Genomic DNA, 25,425 nt, shown 5'->3' with positions numbered 1-25,425 from the left:
TAGTGATTCTACATTTCCACACCTCACCTGGTGCTCATTATGACAAGCGTACTCCGTTATCTCCATCATCTCTTTAACCCACCCCCCTGCCCACCTCCCTCTGTACCATCAATTTGTTCTCTATAGCTAAGAGTCTGTTTCTTGGTTTGTCTCTCTTTTTCCCCCACCGTGTTCATTTGTTTTGTTTCTTAAATTCCACATATAAGTGAAACCACATGACGCAGGTCTTTCTCTGACTGACTGATTTTGCTTAGCATTATAGTCTCTGGCTCTACCCATATCATTGAAAAAGGCAAGATTTCATTCTTTTTGATGGCTGAGTGTGTATTTATTTATGTATTTATATGCACACATATACCACATCTTTATCCAATCATCAGTCAATGGACATTTGGGCTCTTTCCATACTTTGGCTGTTGTTGATAGTGCTGCTATGAACATTGGGGTGCATGTGTCCCTCTGAGTCAGTATTTTTGTATCCTTTGGGTAAATACCTAGTAGTGCAATTGCTGGACCACAGGGTAGTTCTAGTTCTATTTTTAACTTTTTGAGGAACCTCCACACTGTTCTCCAGAGCGGCTGCACCAACCTGCATTCCCACCAGCAGTGCACGAGGGTTCCCCCTTCTCCACATCCTCACCAAAGACATCCTGCTGTTTCCTGTGTTGTTGATTTTAGCCATTCTGACAATTGTGAGGTGATGTTTCCTTGTGGTTTTGGTTTGTGTTTCCCTTACAAGTGATGCTGAGCATCACTGGCCTTTGGGCTGATTGAGGGAGGTTGTCTATTGGGCAACCAAACCTCTAGGTCTAAAGTCAGAGATATGGATGGGAGAAAGGTTTTTGTGAGTCATCAGCAACCAAATCAATGGAGGCCAACGCTATGGATGTGGATGAAGCCCACAGGGAAACACGAAAATGCAATGAATGGGAGACCAGCCAACAACAGACACAACATATGAAACGGGAGAGAGTGAAGCAGAAGAGGCAGCTGGAAAGGAGACTGAGCAGGAATCACCCGACAGGGAGAAGGAAATGGAGACAAGCCCTACAGAAGTCTAGGAAAAGAATTTCAATAAGGAAAAGTATCAAGAATTCTGTTTCAGATCACAATGAATTAATTAAAATTAACGAAGTTAGCTGGAATGAGCACTGAGTGTTGTATGGAAACCAATTTGACAATAAATTTCATATTAAAAAAAATTTAACAAAATTAAAACTTCATTTCCCCTGAAACACCACCTCATGTGGGCAGGAGCTACCACGCTGGGGAGAGCAGACAGAGAAAACACTACCATTGCTGCAGCCAATCCTTCCAGACAGCACTGCACAGACCCTGGCAGAACGCCATCAACAAGACATCTGCTCAGGGAGTGACTGGTGATCCATGTACGGAGATCGTACACTAACTCAATCTTCAAGGACAACTTTGAAAACACGGCATGGCCACTGTTTTCTGTTGACGTCCCAGTTTGGTTAAAGTGAATAGCTTATAGGTGTATTAGTTGTCCGACATTCTAAAATAAGGACACTGGAAACATTCCTGTCTTGGGGGACATTAATAATTTCCAAGTACTTTGTGTAACATGCTCCAACAGGAACTTCACATATCTTCTAGCTTCATTCTTACACCCAGTTAGGTATACCTATGAGGTACGTGTTTCTTAAGAGACGTGAAAACAAGGTCTGTAACATGAGGCAACTTGCAGCCACATAGCTAGCAGACGTCAGAGTCTGGATTCCAACCCAGGTCTGTGAGCCCACAGAACACAAATCCTTTCCACCACACAGGAGCCACAACGAAGAAAAAGGCTCCATCTGCACAGTCAGGTACCTAGACAGATTTTAAAAAAACCCATGGCACTGAAATATGTATTTAGCAAGCACTTGAATTTAATCTTTCAGACATCTATAATAACACGCATATGAATAATCGAGAAACTTCATTTCCTAAGAGGTAATTAATACATGCACTCACCAAAGAAATGAATCAGTGAATTCATTTCCATTGTTGTAAAACATAAATAAATATCTTCTCCAGGAAGAAAAACTGCAAAGGTTCTTTAAAAAATATTTTTTCAAATAGTGTCAAAGTTTTACTTACCTTCTTTAGCAGCAAATGTTTGACTAGCTGAAATAACTTTTGTTAGTTCTGGATTATACCTCGTTCCTTCTGGAAAAATCACAAGATACATCTGTGAAGCAGAAAGAAATATGGTTTGTTTCGTGTGAGCTTTTTTTGTGGTTCTTGTTAACTTAATGCCAATGCGAAGGGAGTAGATTCTATGGTGGGAAAAATGTATATTCATTTTACACATGATTCATTTCCAGCAGAGTAACCGAAATGCAAAAAAAAAAAATGCAATTAAGTCTTAAAACGGATTATATTTAAAATACAGTCCTACATACACTGGTAGGTCAATCATTAAGAATCTAACAATGTTTCTAATTACACACTAATATTCCTTAATTAAAAATTTGCCCATGAAATGCTGACTCATAAAGAGCTTTTTTGCCCTAAGATTCTGAAAAACGACTTTTTTAAAAGTTGCAAATGTCACACATCAGTGTCCCTAAGTATCGATAAGAAAAGCACATCTCATTTGAGGCAATATCTAAATTTCCACAGTATAAAATATTAAGTATTCATATTGTAAAAGATTCCCACAGTGTTCTTATTTTACGGAGCTCCCTTACTGCATTTTAAATAATTCAATTTATTAGCAGTTTCATAAACTGAAATAATGCATGTATAAGTAAAAAAGGAAGGTGAATGTTTACTAAGTAATCAATTCATCTGAGCTTTTACTTCTATCTGCTTGGAAAAATACAGACAGAAACCATAAAAATATACAATGAGAAACTCCTAACTTGATTTTTTCTTTCTTTTCAAAATTTTTAAAAAAATTCTAATTAGTTAACATATAATACAACATTGGGAGAAACTCCTAACTTTACAACTGAGTTACCAAAACTACACCAACATGGTTAAGTGACAGCCAAAAGACAAAAGTAAGGCATTCATATCAAATCTTTTCCAGTACAAACAGAATACAGGAAACAAAAGGATAGTGGGAGAGAAGGAAAGAAAATTCTGTTCATTTAATCCACCCTCATCAGATCGCAGGTAATGCTGTCTGTCTAGATGTCTAGCACAGAAGCATTCCCTTATCTGAATGATTTCTGATTGTAAAACTCCTACCTAATGAACCTTTGTGACAGTTCAAGTTTTTTCATTAGACAAGCTTATGATTACTCTCTTTCAATCTTCTAGGTGAAAAACTTGAATTAATGGTGGCTCTACAATTCTGCATTTTCAGCTTCCAGATTAACTTTTTATTTATCTATATAAATTGTCTTTGGAGCCCACTATTTTTGCCAAACATAGAAATTAATAGATTTCTATGTACCTTAATATTGGATAATAAAGATTAACCAGAGCTACCAAGAAAATGTAGAAAAATGGGTAAAATTAAGAAAAAAAGTTAAGAATTCCTTATTATATTCCAGTAAGTAGAAGGAAAAACAGGAAACAAAAATTAAAATTAGTTCCAAAAACCACAAATTCACTATCAGGAGAATACATTTTAAATAAGTGAAGTTTGTATTCAACGCCATGAAAGCAATTACTGATGGATTTTAGCTTTTAGTTCAAGCATTCAAAAATAAAATGATTCAGGGCACCTGGGTGGCTCAGTTGGTAAAGCATCCGACTTCTGCTCAGGTCATAATCTTGTGGTTTGTGAGTTCGAGCCCCGTGTCGGGGCTCAGAGCCTGGAGCCTGCTTCAGATTCTGTGTCTCCCCCTCTCTCTGCCCCTCCCATGCTCATGCTCTGTCTCTCTCTGTCTCTCAATAATAAATAAAGGTTAAAAAAAAATTTTTTTAATAAAAATGATTCATGATTTGAATGATTAATAATTCAAGTGGTTATTATTTTCTGTCTCTTTACATGTTTAATTAAAAAGAGAACTGATGGTCAGCAAGAAGGCAAGAATGAACAGTTCATTCAGGATTCATTCAAGAAATATTTCTTATACACCTATTATTATGTGCCAGGTACTATAGAGGGTAATGAAATACATATGGTTTTGGAGACAAGTGAGAAAAAAGTACATTAAACAAATAAGTTTTAAAAATATAATTACACAGGAGTGCCTGGGTGGCTCAGTTGGTTAAGTGTCTGACACTTGGTTTCGGCTCAGGTCATGATCTCAGTTCGTGAGTTTGAGCCCCACATCAGGCTCTGTGCTGGGAGCCTGCTTGGGTTTCTCTTTCTCCCTCTCTCTCTGCCCCTCCCCAACTTGCACTGTCTCTGTCTCACAGAAGAGACAAACTTAACGAAACTTAACGCAACTTGTCTCACAGAAGAGACAAACTTAACGAAATAAACAAACTTAAACGAAATACAAATAAAAATGTAATTACACTTATATGACAGTGTAGAAAAAGAGCAAGATGTTATGAAGGAGAGTAACAAGAGGGTGACTGAATGCATGGTGGGTCTAAGACCTAAGGAATGGGGAAAGAATGAGTGCTTTTGCCACAGATGTAGAACAAGGCAAGAACGCCCACTCTCACCAGTTCTGGTCAAAGCTAGACTAGAGGTTCTGGCCAGGGCACTCCAGGCAAGACAAAAAAAAACAAAAGGCATCCAGATTAAAAGAAAGGAATAAAACTGTACTTATACACAAATGACATGACTCTCCATGTAGGAAATCCTAAGAAACGTTACTATTTTTAGATGTTACTAGATAATAAATAAGTTTAGCAAGGTTACAGAAGAAAATATCAATATACAAAAATCAACCGTATGTTTACATGCTATCAGCATGTAATAAAATTTTTAAAAATGCCATCTACAATAGCGTCAAAAAACAGGAAACTAAGAATTTATTTTGGCAAATGTGGTTAACTTTTGCAAAATGTGTGTAAATTTGTATGCTCTGAAACCATGAAACACTGCTGAGAGACATTAAAGAAGACCTAAATACTGCGCTTTTGGACCCAAACATTCACTATCATTGTGATATCACTCTTCCCAGATGGATCTATAGATTCAATGCAATTGAAGTAAAAAACCAGCAAGCTTTTACGCAGAAATTGACAAGTGATTTCAGAATTTATATGGAAATGCCAAGGACCGAAAACAGCCAAGCACCTTTGAAAAAGAACAAATTTAGAAGACTTAACTACACCAGATTTCAAAACTTACTGTAATGCAAGGGTAATCAAAACAGTGTAGTGCGGGCATGGGGATACACGTATAGATCAGTGCCAACAGAATAAATGGTTCACAAACGGACCTGTATATATGAAATCAATTTATTTCAAACAATGGGGAAAAGAATAACCTTGTCAATAAGTGGTGATGGATATCCGTATTTAGACACAGGAGCCTTGGCCTTACACCAGATATAAAAGTTAACTCGAAACGGGCCAGAGACCTAAATGCATGCTGAAACTATAAACCTTCTAAAAGCAAACAAAGGAGAAAATCTTAGTATCACTGAGTTTGGCAAAGCCTTCTAAAATAGGACAGAAAAGGCAAAAATTTTAGGAGAGAAAAATCAATAAACTGCACTTAGGCAAAAATCTTAAAACTTTTTTGAAGACTCTGTTAGGATATGAAAGGGCAAGTCACAGATGCAAATTCTTAGCAGTTACATTTTAATGCCCAAACCCGCCCGTTACTCCACAAAGCGGGCGATCTTCCATAGGAAATCATATCTACAAAGACCGTAACCAAAGCACACAGAACACAACAGTCTGGATGCTCAGTTTCACATCCCAGACTCCACTCGCAGGCCCCGATCCCCGGGTTGACCTCCTCATCCCCTCTGTGCCTTAAGCTTCCCTGTCTACAAGATGAAATGACAGTTTACATACTGTAATGACAAAAGGTGATAACTTGTGTAATCTACGTTAACACAGTGCTTGGCACAAAATAACAGTGCGATTTGCTGTTATTAAAAGTAAAACACATCTGCTTTAGAAACGTGAGATGGCAGGGAGAGGACGTATGTGGTTCGAAGAAAGGCACATGACAGGAGCAGCTGGGAGCGCGACCCCAGATGCAGCTCAGCGCCTCATTCTCGAGAACAACTGCCCCTAGAGGCTGTGCGACCAAGGCAGGTCTGGCTCTCTCCAGCACCAGTGGACTGTGGCACACAGCAGACGTACAGTCAAGACCGCCAAGTCAAACTTCCTTCCTCCTTCCGCGGTTCGCATCTGATGACCTCCTCAGCACTGCGTTCACACTGCTAACAAAAAAGGCAGCTGTCTTCTTTAGTTCCCATGGAAACGGAGAAGGTGGCAACAGAGGACAGGAAGGACTAAACATGGAGCAACAGGGCAAGAAAAAACTACCACAAAGCAGTGTGACATTTCTGGACCCACTTCTCAGTTAAGGAAAATTCCCGCTCAAGGACAGGGAAGCCCCAGGAATGACAGAGAACTGACAGTTCCAAACAAACCAAATCATGTAGATTACTGCTACTGTGCACAGAAATCTTTTATTCTGCTAAAGTTTCATTTGGAAGAAACCAGAGATTCTGTTTCCTTTAACAGGGACTGACTTTGAACAGAAGATCTATATTCAAGATGCGATGAACCATTCTAAGCACAGATGCTTGAGCGTCTAATGGAAACCAGTGAGCAATTCCATATTAAAATTCCATTCAAAAAGAAAAGAGCTTCTTAAGAGTTTAAAATATACTCATATTCAACCAGTTATGGAACTGATGACTTTCTATTAAAAATAGCCTTTCCTCCATGCATTGGATAAGTTAATTTACTTTTAATTGAGTTTCAGTTTCATTCCCAAATGAAGACTCAGGATAGCTGTGAGATAAAAGGAAACATGTAAGAATTTAAAAAATTTTTTTTTAATGTTTATTTATTTTTGAGAGAGACAGAGACAGAATGCGAGTGGGTTGGGGCAGAGAAGGAGGGAGGGGCAGAATCCGAAGCAGGCTGCAGGCTCTGAGCTGTCAGCACAGAGCCTGACACGGGGCTCGAACTCACGGACCGCGAGATCATGACCTGAGCCGAAGTCAGACACTCAACCGACTGAGCCACCCAGGCGCCCCTACACGTGAGAATATTAAGCACCACATGGCAGGCTCTTTATATCGTTTCCTTCCCCTCTGGTTTTTAAAATTCTATCTAGTTCACTAAGTATTTTCAAAGCAGACATATTTATATGGGAATAGTATCTCAGAACTTAAACTTTGATTAGCTAGACATCTTTTAGTTACTTCTCTCTCTTTAAATGAAAAGCCATTTCGGATTGAGATGTGCAGAATATAAACAAGATGGTTCATCTCTGCTTTCCTCCCCCAAAATTAATGCAGTCTGGCAAACCACAACTTTTAAAAAAGGTTTTTCTAAAATAACGACCAAACACATTCAACTCATTACATTTACAGAGAAAAAAATGCAAAAAAGCAGCAGGATACAAAGTAACAATCTCTCAAAGAGCTTATAATTTAAGCATGAAAGTGCTACATGTATGATTAGAAAAAAAACTACAAAGTCATGTAAATGCATACATGCATGTGGCGGGCAGAATAATGTCCCCTCCCCAAAACGCCCACATCCTCACTCTCAGAATCTGCGGACAATATGGAACGTGGCAGGGGTCTCAGAGCTGCTGACTGTGGACTGCACAACAGTGAGGTTAGCCTAGAATGTCCTGGTGTGCCCCGTGTTAACAATGAGCATTCTTAAACAGGAAAGAAGGAGACCACAGAGTCAGAACCAGAATGCTGGCAAAAAAAGACCAGCCCGGCCACTGTTGGCTCTGAAGACAGAAGAAGTCATGAGGTAAGGAATGAGGGCAAACTCTAGAATCCAAAAAAGGCAAGAATATGGATTCTCCCTTATAGTCTCCAGAGGACCTCAGCCCCAAAGACACTGTGATTCTGTCCAGTGAGACCCAGTTTGCGCTGCTCATCTCTGGAATGGTGAAGAGAATGTTGTCACTTTTTCTAGCTTTCCTGGAGTATGACTGACAATAAAAATTGTATACATTTAAGGTGCACAATGTGATGTTTTAATGCACATAGACACTGTGAAATGATTACCACAAAGTAATTAAGATATCCACCACGTGGCATAGTTACCATATTTTGTGTGTGTGCTTAAAATCTGCTCTGTTAACAAATTTCAAGTATACAATACGGCATTACTATGGTCACCATGCTGTACCTTACGTGTCCAGAACTTACTCCTCTTAAAACCGAAAGTTTGTACCCTTTGACTAACATATTCCCCATCCCCCCGAACCCCAACCCCCAAGCCACCGTTCTATGAATTCAACTTTTTAAAATCCCACCTATAGTGAGACCATGCAGTATTTGTCGCTCTGTGTCCAGTTTATTTCACTTAGTGTAATGCCCTCACGGTTCATCTCTGCTGTCGTAAGCGACAGGACTTCCTTCTTTTTAACACTGAAAGATGTTCCGTTGTGTATACATACTATATACTATTTATTCACTCATTTGTTGATACACATTTAGGTTGTTTCCATACCTTGGCTACTGTGAATAATGCTGCAGTGAACAAGAGAGCAGGAAATACTGTTTCCTCTGGATATACACCCAGAAGTTGATTGCTACATATGATATTTTTATTTTTAAACTTCTCAGGAAACCCCATTCTGTTTTTCCTAACGGCTGTACCAATATATAGCCCCACCAGAAACGTCTAATGGTTCTCTTTTTTCTAAATCCCTTCCGACCCTGATCTTCTGACCTTAGCGGACAGTCATGCTAACAGGTGTTAGGTGTTAACATCCGTGTGCTGGGACTGGCATTGCCCTGACAATGAGTGAGGTGGAACACCTTTTCATACACCTGTCGGCCATTTGTAGGCCTTCTTTGGATGAACATCTATTCAAGTTCTTCGCCCATTTTTTTCATTGGGTTATTGGCTTTTTTGCTAGTGAATTACAGGTTAACTTTGGAAATTAACAACAGATACGCAGTTTGCAAGTATTTTCTCCCATTCTGTAGGTTTTTTCCTTTTGTGAATTACTTCCTTTGTTGCACAGAAACTTCTTAGTCTGGTGTGGTGTGGTCCTACTTGTGTAGTTTTGCTCCTGCTGCCACAGCCAAAATTTGCGTGACTTAAGCCAGTGAGCTTGTGGTCATTTGTTATAGCTGCAATAGTAAACTAATACGATAAGCATCGTTTTCAAACATGTTACTTAATCCCAGCTACCAAATTAAGTAATTATGAATAGATGGAACATATAAGGAAAACAAGCTTAGAAAAGTTAAGTGACTTGTGCAAAGTACCAAAGTTTAAATGGCAGATCTGAGAGTCAACAAATGTGATTTCGAAGCCAACACTCCTATCCCTGAGGCTGCCTCCGTTTTAAGAAGGAACCTGAGTAAAAGTTGGAAAACCAGGGGCTCAGTCAGTTGAGCATCCGACTCTTGATCTCAGCTCAGGTCATGATCTCACAGTTTGTGGGTTCAACCCCTGTGTCAGGCTCTGAGCTGACAGTGTGGAGCCTGCTTGGGATTCTCTCTCTCCATCTGTCTCTGCCCCTCCCCCATTGCGCGGTCTCTCAAAATAAATAAATTTTAAAAATTTTAAAATTTGAAAAACAACAATAAGGTGTAAGACTCTAATATTCGTGTCATGAATTGTACTAGCTCAAATGTTGACTCTATGACTTCTAGAGATGAAGTAGTGATTTTTACAAATGTTTCATTTGCACCCACAACTGGTAAGTACCATATGAAAATATTGTCCCAGCTGTAATTACTGAGTAGATATATTTCTTAGTAATTTATAATGCAGATATATTTTTTGGAAACAAAATTCTGCAGTCTCTCAAATTATACTAATACTGAATGATAAAAGCTGATTTAATCGGGAAATAGATTCCTATGAGGATATTTAGCCCTATGCAAGTGGACTTATTTCATACGTTATACCATGTCAGTTACTTGATTAACTTCCAGAAACAACAGATTAAATAACAAAGAAAGTCTGTTTCACGGTGCTTAAATATGAAAAGCTGACGCAATTGTACAGATTCTAAGAATCCACACCTTAGACCATAGTGGCCTCAAAGCGACAACCACTCACGGCACTGCCAGTCTATTGTTCAACACTGTTGCATGAACATCAGAAAGCTAGTCTTTTGCCCTTGAAAAACAGACAGGTTCCCAAAGTAAAAAACTAGGTTATGCGAACAGGACTTCCCACTGAAAATTTAAAAAGCTGGATGTAACATCATTTTAAAACTATCAGAGAGCTGACAAGATAATAAGACCAAAATTAACACAAACACAGTAAAGCAGAAGTAAGCATACCACACAACTTTTGCTTTAACAGACTGAAAAGTGAGGGGAATAAAAATCAAAGCCCACGGACCTTCTATTAAGAGGGAAAAGAAGTGAAGGGAACATCAGAGGCTACACTCTCAGGGCAAAAATAAACCAGACATCAAAATCAGTCTCACGTGGATTTGCAATCTTGGTCCAGTTAACCTCAAGTTCGCAATCTAATTTGGATGGGCTCAGACTAGAGAAGCCTTAAGGGGGCCAGCTGAAACAAATGCAAATATTCTCTGGAGGAAGGCACTTTCTAAGCTTTGAGCTGACTTCCACAAATAATTTTCCAAATACAATCAGCAGCAAATAAAGATAACCAAGCACACAGGGAAAGAAAGTACCATGAGCAGGAACTGGGAGAAAATGACAAGGCTTCACATACTGAGATCACTAAACACATATTTACTCAATACATCTCTTAAATGATGCCTTCAACATTTAAAGAAACAAAGTTTGACGATTAGAACAAAAATGGCAGATTTGATAGTAACTGCATAGTACAGCACGCCATGAAAAGTAGAGTCAACTTAAAGCATAGGTGTTAAACGGATCTGGGGTACAGTGGACTCATCTTGGAACAAAAGAAAGGACTAACCAGTGGAAAGAGCGGAGAAACTGAATAGTCCAATTAACAGGATGACACCAACGTTTCTTAGTTTTGACAAATGTACCATGGTTAGGAAAGATTTTAATATTAAACGTTAACATTAAAACTGGGCCAAGAATAAATGGGAACTCTGTACTATCTATCCAACACTTCTGTAAATCTAAGATTATTCCAAGTTTTAGAACACATTAACGAAAAAGAGGAGGCTTAGGACAAAGACTGTTAAAAGGAGAACGACAAAACACTGGACAATCTGCAAAGTGAACCCTCCGGAGAGTTGAGGTTGCACAGCGACCAACCCGCCTGGAGATCTAAGGGAAGAAGCAATTCGAAAGAGAGACGAGATCGTGCACTCGTTGACTTGGGCAAATGCCAACAGATGCCAATAAAAAGATTCGGTTAACATTCTAACAAATTGCAAAAGGCTGAATGTGAGCTAGTTCTCCAGAAGAACCCCTGGGGGCTGCAGACACAGGAGGATTTACCACAACTCACAAGGTCTACTCCACAGACCACACTGTACACACACACACACACACACACACACACACACCTCAAAAAGAAAAGAGAAAGAAAACCTGGGACAGGGCAACATCTGGCAACATCACCCTGAATGAAGATGATGAGGCAGGCTTGAGGGGACCCGAAGCAGCAGCTGGGGCTCAGGAAGCACACAGCCCGGCACCCAGCACGGAGCCCTCGCCTCTCTCTCTCTCTCTCCCGTGGGACGACATTCTTAAATTCTCAAAGTGCTGAAAATCCCCTGCAGCTGGGGAAAATGAACAGAAAGGAAAAACTCTCCACAGAGGATGGGCAGGAACCCATCCTAGGCACAGACTTAGAGCTGGGAGCAAGGCAGGATCGGAGAAGGCTCCACCCCTAAGACCCTCTCTCTGCCCTCTCCCCCTCACCCTCCACCCCTGCCAAACTAGGAAGATTTCTGTTGGGGCAGACGCAGAAAGGACACCAACTCTACGTGTAGTGCAAAAAAGCGAAGGAAAAATCTCCAGCAAAACGCCTCCCACCCTAAACACAGAGTAACGAATGCTACAGTAATTGAAGTCTGTGAAAAACATTACTGCAATAGTAAAACCCAAATCCAGGAAAACTGACTAAATGGACTCCAGCCCTCCATGAAGTCCTAGCAAAAAAGAAAAGTGTACCTATTCTCGGGTACCAAAACTACTTCTATCTTGACTGTCCTACTCAAGAGGCCCAACTTTCCACAAAATCGCAGAAGGTATAAAAAAGCAAAGGCAAGGTAAAGCACAGTCTGAAGAAACCAAGCAATCAAAAATTTCAGATTCAGGGAGAGTCGAGATGCTGTAATTACCAGAACGGGGATTTAAAGTAACTACTAGCAACACGACCAAGGGCCCAGTAGATGGGGTGGGCGAGCCTCATGGTCAGATGGATACTTTAGCACGGACCCAGACATGGTGACACAGCAGCAAAGGGAAACACTGGGAATGAGAAGCAGGAACAGACGTGAAGAATGCCTTGCACTGGCTCATCAGCAGATGGGGCCAAGCCAAGGGGACAGTCCATGAACATGACAACAGGTCAACAGAGATGACCTAAGCTGAACACAACAGGGAAAAAGAGAGTGAAGAAAAACAGACAAACAAACACACACACAGCATGCAAGGACTGTGAAACAGAGGGCCCAAAGCACGTGTAACTGGAGAAGATAGAACAGGGCAGGAGTAACATTTAATGAACTAAGAGCTCGTAATGTTCCAAAATTAGTGACAGTCCCCCAGCCACAAATGCCAGTTCAGAGAGGACGAACCGGGATACACGGTCGAAACAACCAGACATGTCTACGGGCAAAAACTGTGAATGTCAGGGCCTCCGTCAGCTGACTGTGGAAACTCGTCTTTAAATACGAGCTCTGGCCTGCCACCCACGAGCCCTGCCGAGGAAGGAAGGCGGAGAGAACACGAGACCTGACGGGGGACACGTGCTAGGCTCCCAAGTGCCCGGGACTACAGGTAAAGGTGTCACCGGGCCGCAAGTAGCACTCTTCGAGGAGAATATGGAGATTCCTTTTTTAGGGAGCAAAGGTTTCCCAAATTGCATTTACACTGAATGATTCTTCACTTGCAGCTCTTCACACCCTTTGGACTTTTCAAATAACTCACTACGCACAAGCAATCACTGTTTACGCGCACGCACAGGAAAGCTGCTTCCTCCGCGACCACACGCGATACTGACGACGAGGAGTGAGCAGCCCAAAGGCAAGGTCCCGCGTGCGGCCCGGGCTTCCGCTCACGGCCCAGACACCCGCGCTCCTGCCGCGCCTCGGAGCCGGGACCCACGGCCTCCCGCAAGCACCGACTCGTCTGCCGCCTCTTCGCCTCGGCCCGCCAAGATCTCACCTGTATCCCGAGGCTTCTTACTGCCTAAACAAAGCTCAGTGGTTTATGACCCGCGGACTAAACAATTCTTAACTTGTAATTTAGTTCTTAAATTAAACACTGGACTTGGAAAGGAAAAGAGAAACGAGTATCATCTTACTGGAGTCTCTGCGTTCATGTACCTCCGCAGCTTCTTTCTCATCTCCGTTTCGTTAAACTTGGCGCTGCGCTTTACGTAGATCCCTCCATGCTGCCACGTGGAAAAAAACGGGGGTATTTACTATTAAAATATCCAGCGGCCAGTCATCCAAAACGTAACTTGACTCCCCAAAAGTAAAGAATAAAATTACATCCTAGGAGTTGAACTGTTCCTAATACACTGAAATATTACCATCTAACGAACATTTAGCTGAAATTTCCCCCAGGTTTCAACATAATTGAAATAAAAACTGTGTGCTACACAGTCCCAGAAAATACAGGAACATACAGTTTTGTTGACAGTTAAAACAAAAATACTTTCTTTCTCAAAAATATATTTTTAAAATAAAAAACTCGATCAGTAACATAATTCTTAGCTTTCAATTTTTCCAATGATGCAGAATCACTCAAAGTGTCCATAAAATGTCAATACTCATGATCTTTAGGGATTTTTTAATAAATGTTCATTTATCTTTAAGAGAGAGAGAGAGAGAGAGAGAGAGATACAGAGAGAGAGAAAGACAGAGCATGAGCAGGGGAGGGGCAGAGAAAGACGGAGACACAGAATCTGAGCTGTCAGCATAGAGCCTGATGCGGGGCTCAAACTAGCAAACCACGAGGTCATGACCTGAGCCAAAGTCGACTGAGCCACCCAGGCACCCGGATCTTTAGGGATTTTTAAAACCGACCCAGCTACAGATGTTTATGTAACACTGTTATGAACGCAAATTGTGTTCCTCCAAAACTTGTATTTTGAAGCCCTAACCCCCAAAGTGATGGTCTATGGAGATGGGGCATTTAAGAAGGTTAAATGAGGTCCTAAGGGTAGGCCCCAATCCAGTAGGGCTGTGGCTTATAGGGAGAGATTAGGACACCAACAGGTACGTGCACAGGTAGGACACAGAGCAGCCAACTGCAAGCAAAGAAGAGACACGGAGGAAAAAGGGATCCTGATGACACATGCACCTGGAACCCCCAGCCTCTAGAACTGTGGGGCGATAAATGTCTGTCATTTGAGACAGTCTGTGGTACTTTGTCAGGGCAGCCCTGGCTGACTAACACAGGCACTTTCATGCACATGAAGGCATCCTTATTTAAGCTTCGTGAGTGTACTTCATCAAAACTTTGCATCAGGTCACCATATTACCTGTACCTGCTTGTGCTAATTCGAACTTGTCTGTAAAATAAACCAGCTGGCTGAATTTGACTTTGTCTTAAGCAAAAATAAGAGGAAACACACAGAAAGAAGCAAGGAGGCGGTGATCTCAAGATGGGCGGAGGTGGAGTGGCCTTCCAGCTTGCTTGTGGTTCCCTCCAAAGAGAAACTGGCTTGCCTGGGTGCACAGGAAAAACTCTAGGTGCTCTACACAATGCATGTCATTATCATTATTCACTCAGAGAGGACTGTGAAGAAGAAACTCCTTCTTCACCAACTCGTTAGAATTAAAAGCCACGGGATGCGTAGACTGCGAGTAAAATTTCCCCGAGTTGGGAGAGACCTTATGTCTATTCTTTACATACTATTTCTCTCCTGTTGTTTAACTTGCTTATTACAGTCTATTTTATTTCAAAAACATCTGGGTTCTTTCCCAGGTATATGGAAGCTACAAAAGTGAAAAACAGGTATATTTCCTTAAGGAACTTAAAAAATCATTGGTGCAGTAAAATACATATGCAAGAATGATAACGGGAGAATCTGAGGAGTGTAATAATAAAGACAGCCTAAGATAAAAGCAGGGAGGAGGAAACTTCCAGGCACAGGAAGGGTTTCATAATAGCATCTAAACTGGGCCTTGGAGGCAGAGGAGAGCCTATTAGCTTGAACTAAAGGGACAGCCTGAAGAAGGATAGGGAGGGAGAAACCAATCCAGGCTTGAAAAAGGAAAGTGGGTTCCAGGGAGATAGGTCACGGTGGACCGTGAATGCCTGCATAGCAACTAGGACCTAATGCAGCTGAGAAACACACATTTTTGAGCAGACAAGTGGCTTGACCAAATTTATGGCTTGAGAAGTAAATAAAAGGCATTTTGGAAAATTTCATTTATTAAATATTAATCATGTGTCTGACACTCATGCTAAGCACTTCACATATATAGCTCCCTGTTTTTTAGTGTGTTACTGATCATGATTAGTTTTTACTATTAGCTTCTTAAGGTAGTCGTCCTTCAAATTCTATGCCTTTAATTTTTCCTAGTTGTTTGATTCTTGTACATTTGTATTTATGCTATGTACCCACCTAGGTGATCAGATATGTATATAGATACCCACCATTTAAAATGCCAAATGAAATGACTTCCATTTGGAGTAAGTTATTGAACCTAAAAAATAAACAAAACAACCTATACATTTTTTTTAAGTGCATGTTAGCTTTCTAAATCTAAAATTTTTATAAGGTACAGATATATGAAAAAGTATGGAAAAAGTTACCTGAGAAAAATAACACCCATACAGCGGAAGCCACTTTAACCCATCTTTCAGCACGTAACGTACATGTCCAAGAGCATTCTGCCTGATGGCCAAAATATCCGCAATAATCCAGTCAACTGCAAAGACATAAATTAATGCATGAACGATCCATATGTAAACTCCAGCATTCCCTTCACAGAGACAGAAAAAGCCTCTTCCCAAGATTATACTAGGAATGTACTTGGAAAGTATGATTAGAATTTTAAAATTACTTTGTAACAAATGCAGACTTTTAAAAATTACAAATTCCATTTTTTAATTTTTTTTTGTTGGTGTTTTTTTTCCCCGCATTACTTGAGAGGCTTTTTATTTCAGAGATAAAATACAAAAAAGTCACAAACCACTACAAGTGACACAAAAGTGGTGTGAACAAGGAATAAAGCTCCTCTAATTCTTAGTCTAAAAAACAGGACGAAATTATCAGCAAAAAGTGGTTCAGTGAAACGGTGAGGTACAACTAAATATTGTGTATGTACTAACACGCACAACAGAAGGCAAGGACACTGTGTCCTGACTGAAGAATTCCGCGACACGATCCTAGGCTATAATGTCAGAATGAACACCCGCTTGAAGTTCACAGCTGTGCTGGGCAGGTGAGTGGTCCTTACAGAACCACAGGACACGGACCCAGGCTGCTAGTAAGTGTCATTACACAGGTACCTTACTACTAAGGGGTCACAAAAATAAAAATAAGAAGACATGAGTGTGTTAATAATAACACAACTTCTAGGAAGAGAGAAGAAATTCCCAGTAGAAGGACCAGCCCTGGCCGAAGCAAAGAATCAGAACCGGGCAAGCGTGTGCACAAGGTGGTAAACTGAGGACACGGTGCAAAGAGTCAGAGGAAATGACACAAAGGGGGCAAACAGTAGGAAGTCTTGAAGCCCAGAGATTCTGCTTGGAAAGCCAAGGGCTACGAACTACCCCATCTCTTCAAGAAGAATGAAAACTGAAGCAGAGAATGGGCTATGTGGAAAAACAAATCAGTAAGAATCTCTCAAAAATATACAGTCCTACTACCACAGGTGTATCCAGGGCCTGAGAAGCCGGAACAAAAGGACTGAATTAGAGAAAAAATGTTAAAATCTGGGGCAAATAAAAGCCTGGGAATTAAAGGAGCTAGTGTTAGTTTAAACCAAAAAGGACAGCCCTTCGCAGAGTCACGGCTGTGCGAATCCTTTGGGCAACACATCATACCAGGGAGAATACCCTGAAGACTTAGCCACTGGAACTCCAAAAATTATTCTTGGGGAAAAACATTCCATCGTTGTAAATCTCTTTTTAATCTTTTTTCTCATTCACAAGTTCTTTCTCAAGGATCTAAGTTAAAATTACACGCATGAATTCTATTAAGGCTCTCCTTGGACAGAGAGAGTGATGCAGACGCTCCCCTCCGAGCAGGGACCCTAGGAGCCACGTGGGCTGGACGTCCCTATGCTAAAGACCATCAACTACCACCTTACTCTCCAGCACGTAACTTCCTATGGAGGCCAACGACCAACCCCCTTCCTTCCAATTAAAATCACCTAAACAATACTGATAAACACCTCTCTTTCTGATTATGTCCCGGAAACCAAATGAACCAGCTTGTTATAATGGTACCTAATGTAAATAAATTCTGAGAACTAAATGCATGGTTCCAAGGCTGTAATACATCCAGGGACATATTTGGGATTCTAAATCAAAGGCTAAAAACAAGACAGGGTATCTTTTCCTGGAACAATTTCTTTTTAAAGTTTGGAGAGGTTTTCGTGACACATTTTTACATTGAAATAAGCATGGTATACAGGGCCAAGAAAGCATCTCCCGAGGACTCCGAAGACGAAGTGTGAAATCCGTCGCATCGGTATTAACTCTCCTAGGCTAGGACTTTAAACTTTTGCAAATTTTAGTGGAAAAGCTTTAGTAGTCAAAACACACACACTTTGTGCCATCAATTTTTGCTACTCGATGACCTTTACTTCTCCTGCCTGTTCTCAACTAGGTTTCTGATAGGGTTTCTAGACTACAGCGGAGTTACTGAAAGCAGCGATGGTAATAGGTACCTTTACAGTAACTATTCACCATTTATTTTCCGGCAAGAATACGCTAACGAAGAGATCAACAAATGTGGCTACCTAAGAATTCCTCAACAGCGATCCAGCCAAGGCAGTGTCATCATTCCCATCAACTTGTTAAAAGAGAGGGCAGTGAGGAGGGATAGCAAGAAAAGCCAGGCTTTTCTCAGCTACGTTATTATGTAACAAGAGGCCCAAAGTCAGACACACCAGGCAGGACGCACTTGCATAGGGTGTATTCAGCACTGCACTGCTCCTCAGCCGCCACCACCACCATCACCATCATCATCATCACCACCACCTCCTCCCACCCGCGAAATGTCCCCAGTAAGCCAGGCAGGCTGAGGAACCAGGAGCTAGCCTATGGAAATTGCCCCAAAACCCTGAGCAGTAGACATCACTCACTGCCTACGGGGAAGGCTGAGAAGCTAGGTAATCTGCCCACTGTCACACAGCCTGTTGCGGAACAGCTTATGAACGAGGGTCTGACTGCAAAGCCCGTGTCTTTTTATGATCATCTACTCACCACATATGCAGTCAGTCAAGACAAATGTCACTTAAACCAAGAAAAGGGTGCATTTCATGAGATTGAGTTCTTGACTCATGAGTGTCAAAAGCAGATCTTTAAACAGGCTGAGCGGAAGGAAGAATGGCCCCCATATCCTCACTGCAGAGAAGTTACAAGAGACTAAGAAGCACACATCAAGTGAAAACAACAGAGAAGAGAAACTAATTAAAATGTCAGTTGTCTGGAAGGTCAGACCAAGAAGAGATTCGGATTCTGGCAGGCCTTGTAGATGGTGCGCTAGGAAGTCTAAGGTGAACACAGAAATATTCTTTCTGCTAATTACGTTTTTGGATACTCATTTGCGGTTAATAATCTCAGAGGGGTTTTCAAAAGGGCACCCAGACACCACCGGCCAATGACCCGTGGACATGCATAAGCCTTGGGGGCCTCTGGAACCGGGAACGACACACAAATTTGTATGTGCTCATTTTTCTGGGCATATTCCTTCATATTCTGACTAAAACCGGCAATTCTAACGTAATTTAAAATCACTATCTAGTTACGTTCCCAGGCTATGGGTTTTTAAACAGGCATTCAGAAAAGCGCCTTTCTCCAATCCTGAAGGCTGACTGGTATAGGACCCACTACCAGGAAGTCTGAGGCCCTCGGGGGTCAGCTTAAGGGGACAAGGGCATGGCTCTCCAACCTGGGAAGTGAGACCTTTCTTCAGGCCAGTTGTGGGCTGACTGTGGAGCTCATACTTCCCATATTGCTTTCTAGCTCCAAACACAAGCAGGAAACAAAACAAAACCGCTCTCTTCCAAAAGTCCTCCCTCTGAAGTAATGTATATAAAGGCCAGAGCGTAGGAAGCACCCACATTGGCATGACAGTAGCGGTTCTTATCTTATTGTCACTATTTGTCCCACCGCCTCTAGGAATGTGTTCACGCTAGCTCCACGGTGCCATTAATCAACTATTTCCACACCGAGACCTAGAAAACGAGGGGCGGGCAGGGAACCTGAACAAGGAATCTGAAGACAGAATCCTCTTAGGCCCAAAAAAAAACTTTAATGAAATTAACCAGTGGGTCAATGCAAAGGAAATCTGGGCTAGCATGAGCCGCTCCCTACCCTGGACCCGAGTCCTTCACATTCGGAGATTGGAAGCCCGGGAGAAATGTGTCATCGGCAGCAGACAGCAGGAGCAGGACGCTGGTGGTAGGGAAGCCCAGCACGTCCGGAGAAACACTGAAATCCCTGGCCTGCCCTACAGGCCAGCGTTAGAAGCACACACTGACTGTCATCTGGTGGCTCGGCTGCCTCAAAACTCCTATCAACCCTTGTCCCATAAAATCAACTCTTGTCCCATAAAGCAGAGCATAATCACCAATGAGCGAAACTGAGAAAAATGCATTTCAGCCTCTGCCTCCTTCCTCTACCTTACCTAGGGCACAGGCAGTGATAAAAGCAACCAAATCATAAGCGTGAAGGTACACCGTTGACAGGAGGAAGATAAACAGCCAAGGCTGAAGTGATCTTCCATTACGGTACAATCGTCCATCAGGCTGGTGTGGCTTTGAACTCCTGGGTACTACACTTTTTAAAGTAATAAAAATGGACTTTGGCGAGTGCGCATCAGAAGCAGTTACGGGTTTGATAAAAAGAAGTGGGATTTTCTCTGGACTGAATTATTTGTTGAACTAAAAAGTACCTGAACCAGGGCCAGTTTCTTGGGTTTTGATAGCGTACAACAGCTACATAACACGCCATCCCTGGGGAAATTGATTAAGAGGTCATGGACTCCATATACTATTTTCGCAAGTTCTTGAGAATCTATAATTATTTCAAAATAAGAAGTTTTTTTAAAAGTGCCTTAAAGTATACACTGTGCTATAATCGAAGACCAGAGTCTTCTGTGTTTCTTCAGACAGAATAGCAAGCTATAATTAAAGCAAAACATTTGATGAGGCAAAAGGAACTGCAGATATTAGAAATTAATACAGTACTGTCTTTAGGGAAGGAGTAGTCACTTACTAGCACAAACTTTCTGCAACTTAACAGTCAAATATGTAAGATGTGTATACCCTTTGACCCAATTTTACTTCCAGAAACATAACTTCCAAAAAGAAGGCATAAATTATTTAAAGAACTATTCAAAGAAACAGAATAAATGAAAGAAAATGGCTTATTTACACCCATTCAAGGGAGAAGGGTAAGTTTAGGAAAATCCAGTTTTCATATTCCTGACTTTCCAAAAAAGTAAAATCATAAAAATATAAGATCATGCTATAATGTCTGCATTGAAAAATTCATGTTTTAACAGCAACAAAAATTCATTTAAAGGAATAAAAACATCACTCTGAAAGCCCATCTACTTTCTGTAGAAAACCTGTATTTCATGCAAATGAAATACAAACCTGTACTTTGATGATTTGCTAAATATATTATGTTTTCTTTATTTTTTGGCAAATCTCCATATAGCAATATCTGAAAGATAAAACAGAAAGAAACGTTACTTTAACATCTCAAAACATGCACCACTGTAACAAAACAGGTCAAAGAATCGGCAACGTCATGAATATCTCCATCCAGGATGAACAAAGATTAGATTTCTCTCAGAAGCATCAGAGACCATAAGTGGCACAGGTTTATCGTAGTTGAGTGCAGAGCAGGTCATAGAGTGGAACAGAATGATCAACATCCTCATGAGAAAAGAAGAAGCATTTACTGACCGCTTACAATCTCGGGAACCCTTTTTGTAAGATACGCCCCCCTTCAAAAAGCCTACCGTGTACCGGAAGAGACAGCCATGGATACATACAACTGTAATGAGACGTAATGCAAACTTGATGAAAATATGGCACATTTTATGTTGAAGAACTGTCAACTGTGGAGCAGAAGCAGCATCCATCAGCTGTGATTTCAGCAAATGAGACGAAGGAAGGATGTTCGTGAAAAGGTGGACGAAGAAATGGAATCGGTAGTGTCTGAGACCTGTTGAGGCATCTTAGCGGCATAGCAGTCAGACCAAGCTACCTGCAGGGCTGGTGAGCTGGAGCAGGGAGACCCCACAGAGACCCGAATCAGAATGGGAAAGTCTTCTGAATACCGCACTGAAGACTAAAACATGATTTTGTGAGTAACAGGGAAACACGGTTCATGATTAGGACTCTCGGTAGCTCTGTGAAGAACAGAGAAAAGCTCGCTGGGGTGCCTGGCTGGCTCAGGCAGTGGAACATGTGACTCTTGATCTCAGAGTCACGAATTCAAGCCCCATGATGGACATGGAACTAAGTTAAGAAAATTAAAAAATAAGAAATAAAACAAAAGAACATGAAAGTTCAGGATACATGTGACTTCCAGGAAAGGGGGGAGGCTTCAACATGGGAGGGTACACAGTGGCTTCAACTCTTAGAAGTCATGTTTTATTTCTTAAACCGGATGGTGGGAACATAGGTGTTTGTTATAGTTTTTCTGTAGTTTTGCATGTCTTAAATGTAAATGTTTCATAATAAATTATTTAAAGAAGTCAAAAGTATATTTTTAAAGACTTTAAAGGAAAGGACTGCTAACAGTGGTATTTTTTTTTACTCAGGGCATTTTTGTTTCTGTACCTTGTGATCATGGATTATGCAAGATTATGAATCAACCAAGGCTTTTTAGATATCCACACAGATATATTGGTGGCAACACTCTTCATTACTATCTTAACAACAGAAGAAAGAAAATGACATTAACCCAGCATCTCTGTAGAAAAATGGAAATAGAGGGCATAGAGGTCTGGACGTCAGGAACTCAGACTAAGATTTCTATTATCTTCCTCAGAAAACTATTCAGTGCTATACATGTAATTTATCATACATATAATTGTTTAGATATTTGCTTAAGTTTTTATTAATAAAGGAAATCAGTGCCAACAAAACAAAACAAAACCCTAAACCAATAGTTTGATCTACGCAGGGTTTTAATAGGGAGTTCTTGTTTGTGAGCAATCCCCGTTCTCTCACCAAAAAGCCAGAACTGCTTCGAGTCCATTGGCTACAATGCACTGGCTTTATGGCACTGCAGCGATGCGACTGTTTTTTGGCTTAAGTTCCTTGGATGACACACTCACATTTAAAGGTTACTACTCTTTGGAGACCTGCCTGCCCTCAAGCTGAAGTCAGCACTTGAACCATACAAGAAGAGACCCTCCTTTTCCTATCCTGCTCTGGGCTTGGGTAACAGACTGCTAGGCTGTAGCCTCTGAAGGGCAGATAACAGACAAGTTATGAAAAGGTGTTATTTTAGATTGATTGTGGTAATTCTGGTGTGTGCTGATTAGATGGGGGCCGGTGGCGCAGGCAGTGAAAGGATTCACCCCAGGCAGAGCAAGGGAGATGGAAGTTTACTGAATACACAGCAGAAAGCAGCAGGCGGGACAGCAGAGGAGACACTCTTCCAGGAGGTGATGGTGAGGGGCTTTGGTTACAGGGTGGAGTGAGGAAGGATGGGTACGTATGCAATTTTCCCGTTTTTGGTAGCCGTGCCTGGCTGTCAGTAGCCCGTTGGTTGGTTAGTGCCTACGGCCATTCCTGGTGGGTCACTTAATGAGCCTCTTTGCATTCAGCTTGTGGTCGCTCTGGGCCCTTTTGCCTTGAGTTTCCATTGCTCAAGCCTGCTGCCTAAAAGTGGCCTCTACAGTAGCTAGAGACAGTAAGATAAGCAATGAATTTTTTAAAACTTTTTTTAATGTTTATTTATTTTTGAGAGAGACAGGGAGACCCAGAACATGAAGCAGGCTCCAAGCTTTCAGCTGTCAGCACAGAGCCCAACGCGGGGCTCGAACTCACGGGCCGTGAGATCGTGACCTGAGCCAAAGTCGGACGTTCAACCAACTGAGCCACCCAAGCGCCCCAGATAAGCAATGAATTGGGCAAAACAGATAGAGAAAATGTAGTTCTACTGCTACACCACTCAGAAGGGGGGAAAAAAACCACAACAACGAATTCATAGCCACTTAAGGGAAAATACATAATACATCATTCATAGTTTTAAAGATTACTCTTTGATATGAATAGTATCTCACTGAAATAAAAGCTATTTCCAAATGAAATGCAGGATGGTACAAAAGTGGGTAAGCCTTTCACAAAACATAATTTAATATCTTAAAGTAGGTATTTGGATGATTGCCTATTTAAGTTTTTTCATTTGCCACTGTAACTTCAACAGAAATAAGTTAGAAAAGAGTAGTCTTCCTAATTAAAACTTGAAAATATCTAAAAGCAAAGTAAATGAAATTATGAACTGCAAATCTTATTGTAATAGTTGCATATCATTCTTAAGTACTTTGAAAAAATGTTGATTAACCAAAGAAAGGAACGCAGAATTACAATGTTAGGTATCATATATATGAAGTTTTAAGGTCCTTCACTTGATTTACCAGATTTCAAAGAAAAAACTTTTCGTTCTAATTTGAAATTGTCAAATTTCTTTCATTAGGTGGAAAGTTCGTTTTTCAATTTACTAACATGGAGAGGAAGAAAAAATTTTCATTTTTTAAGAATGCAGAATCTCAAAATACTTAACAGCGATTACTACCTTACTAAGTATACAATGAGACAGACAGGTGTAGTGTTCGCTAAATGTAAAAGAAAAAGTTTCTAAGAATTTACAACATACCCATACACATAAATATAAACACAAAAGGGCAGGCTGCCCCAAGATAGTCCACTTTGGCAAAAAGATTATTTCAAGTTCAAAGTAATCAAAACCCAGCAGATGCAGGAAAAGATACCTGTTTGCCTCTCTCCCCTCCTCTCAACTGCCTAAATTTGCATTGAAAAGGGGAGCCTGTACGAGGAAGAGAGCAATTAACAGAGACTCCTCATTACCTAAGAAACTTATTTGCATAATAGAGCAGCCTTTGTTTTTCAAAACATCTCCTTTAGCTTCCCGCTAAAGGCCTTCTCCACTTTGGATCTGCAGACCCTTCCCTTGTCCTCAGCTCCTGTAAGCATCACAGGGCCTCACTATCTTCGCAATCTGCCTGTGTGGAGTCCCATAAATATGCCTATTAAGTTTGATTTTCTCCTGTTCATCTGTCTCATGGCAACTTGAGTCTAAGTCCAGCTGGAAGGACCACAGGGCAGAGGAAGTTCTTCCTCCCCGACAATTCTATTGACGACCTATAAGCCCACCTGCGCCCTCTCATTCTAACCCAGAGCCCAGGATTAATCACATTCCCTTTTGCACCAGGACGAACCCTGTTCACACCCCTATGGGAGCATCCACACGCTGTGTGCGTGTGTGCGTATCCTATCCCTTAGAGCTCATAAGCTCTTCCGTGGCAGGGTCTTCTTCAGTTTTCTACCCCAGGGCTTAGCACTCAGGTGGTTTTGAGCACAAATTTACTGAATCATTAAGTTGCACTTTTATTTTTCACAAGTAGATAAAGCTGCATCTCATTTTCAGCAGTAAGAGGTTTTGGAATAAACAAAGTAAAATGCTGTAAGGGCACCAGTGACTTTTTAAGGCATCCATTCTGGGAATCTTCTAGTACATGTATTTCGAATCACATTAATCAGGTTTTTTTGCAGGTGATTTGTTCCTTCAAAATCAGGCAAATGAAAAACATACGGCTTTTTTGTTATTCCTAACTCTTTAATTTTAGACTCATCATAATTGTTCGATTTTAGGCTCACCCATTTCTTAAAAGCGCATCTAGAGTCCTTTTTCCTTTTCATTTTATTAGAAGGGGACAATAAAAATGCTCCATGAATAATTATCTTCATGGCAACACTCTGGTGACTTCTGCTTTAGTCAAACAAACCTGCCCAAAGGGCTATCAGAAGAAGGCATGAACTGAGCTGGACTTCTTTCCCTCTCCATGATCTTTACA

The 25,425-nt window shown here is 41.0% G+C and overlaps 1 protein-coding gene across 3 annotated transcripts in view; it reads right to left on the bottom strand.

The window, feature by feature from the left end:
• Positions 1-25,425, bottom strand: part of AGPAT5 (1-acylglycerol-3-phosphate O-acyltransferase 5) — a 66,164-nt gene that overhangs the window by 29,376 nt on the left and 11,363 nt on the right. For all 3 annotated transcript variants that reach the window (XM_042934178.1, XM_042934180.1, XM_042934179.1), the window contains exons 2-5: positions 20,963-21,032; positions 15,942-16,057; positions 13,477-13,566; positions 2,104-2,194 (exon numbers count right to left, since the gene is read on the bottom strand). In XM_042934178.1, coding sequence (XP_042790112.1) covers positions 2,104-2,194; positions 13,477-13,566; positions 15,942-16,057; positions 20,963-21,032 — 367 coding nt within the window. The remainder of the gene's footprint in view (positions 1-2,103; positions 2,195-13,476; positions 13,567-15,941; positions 16,058-20,962; positions 21,033-25,425) is intronic.

The sequence above is a fragment of the Panthera leo genome, chromosome B1 (genome assembly GCF_018350215.1).
Source record: "Panthera leo isolate Ple1 chromosome B1, P.leo_Ple1_pat1.1, whole genome shotgun sequence".
Lineage (NCBI taxonomy): Eukaryota > Metazoa > Chordata > Mammalia > Carnivora > Felidae > Panthera > Panthera leo.
This window is presented reverse-complemented; position numbering and strand designations above follow the sequence as displayed.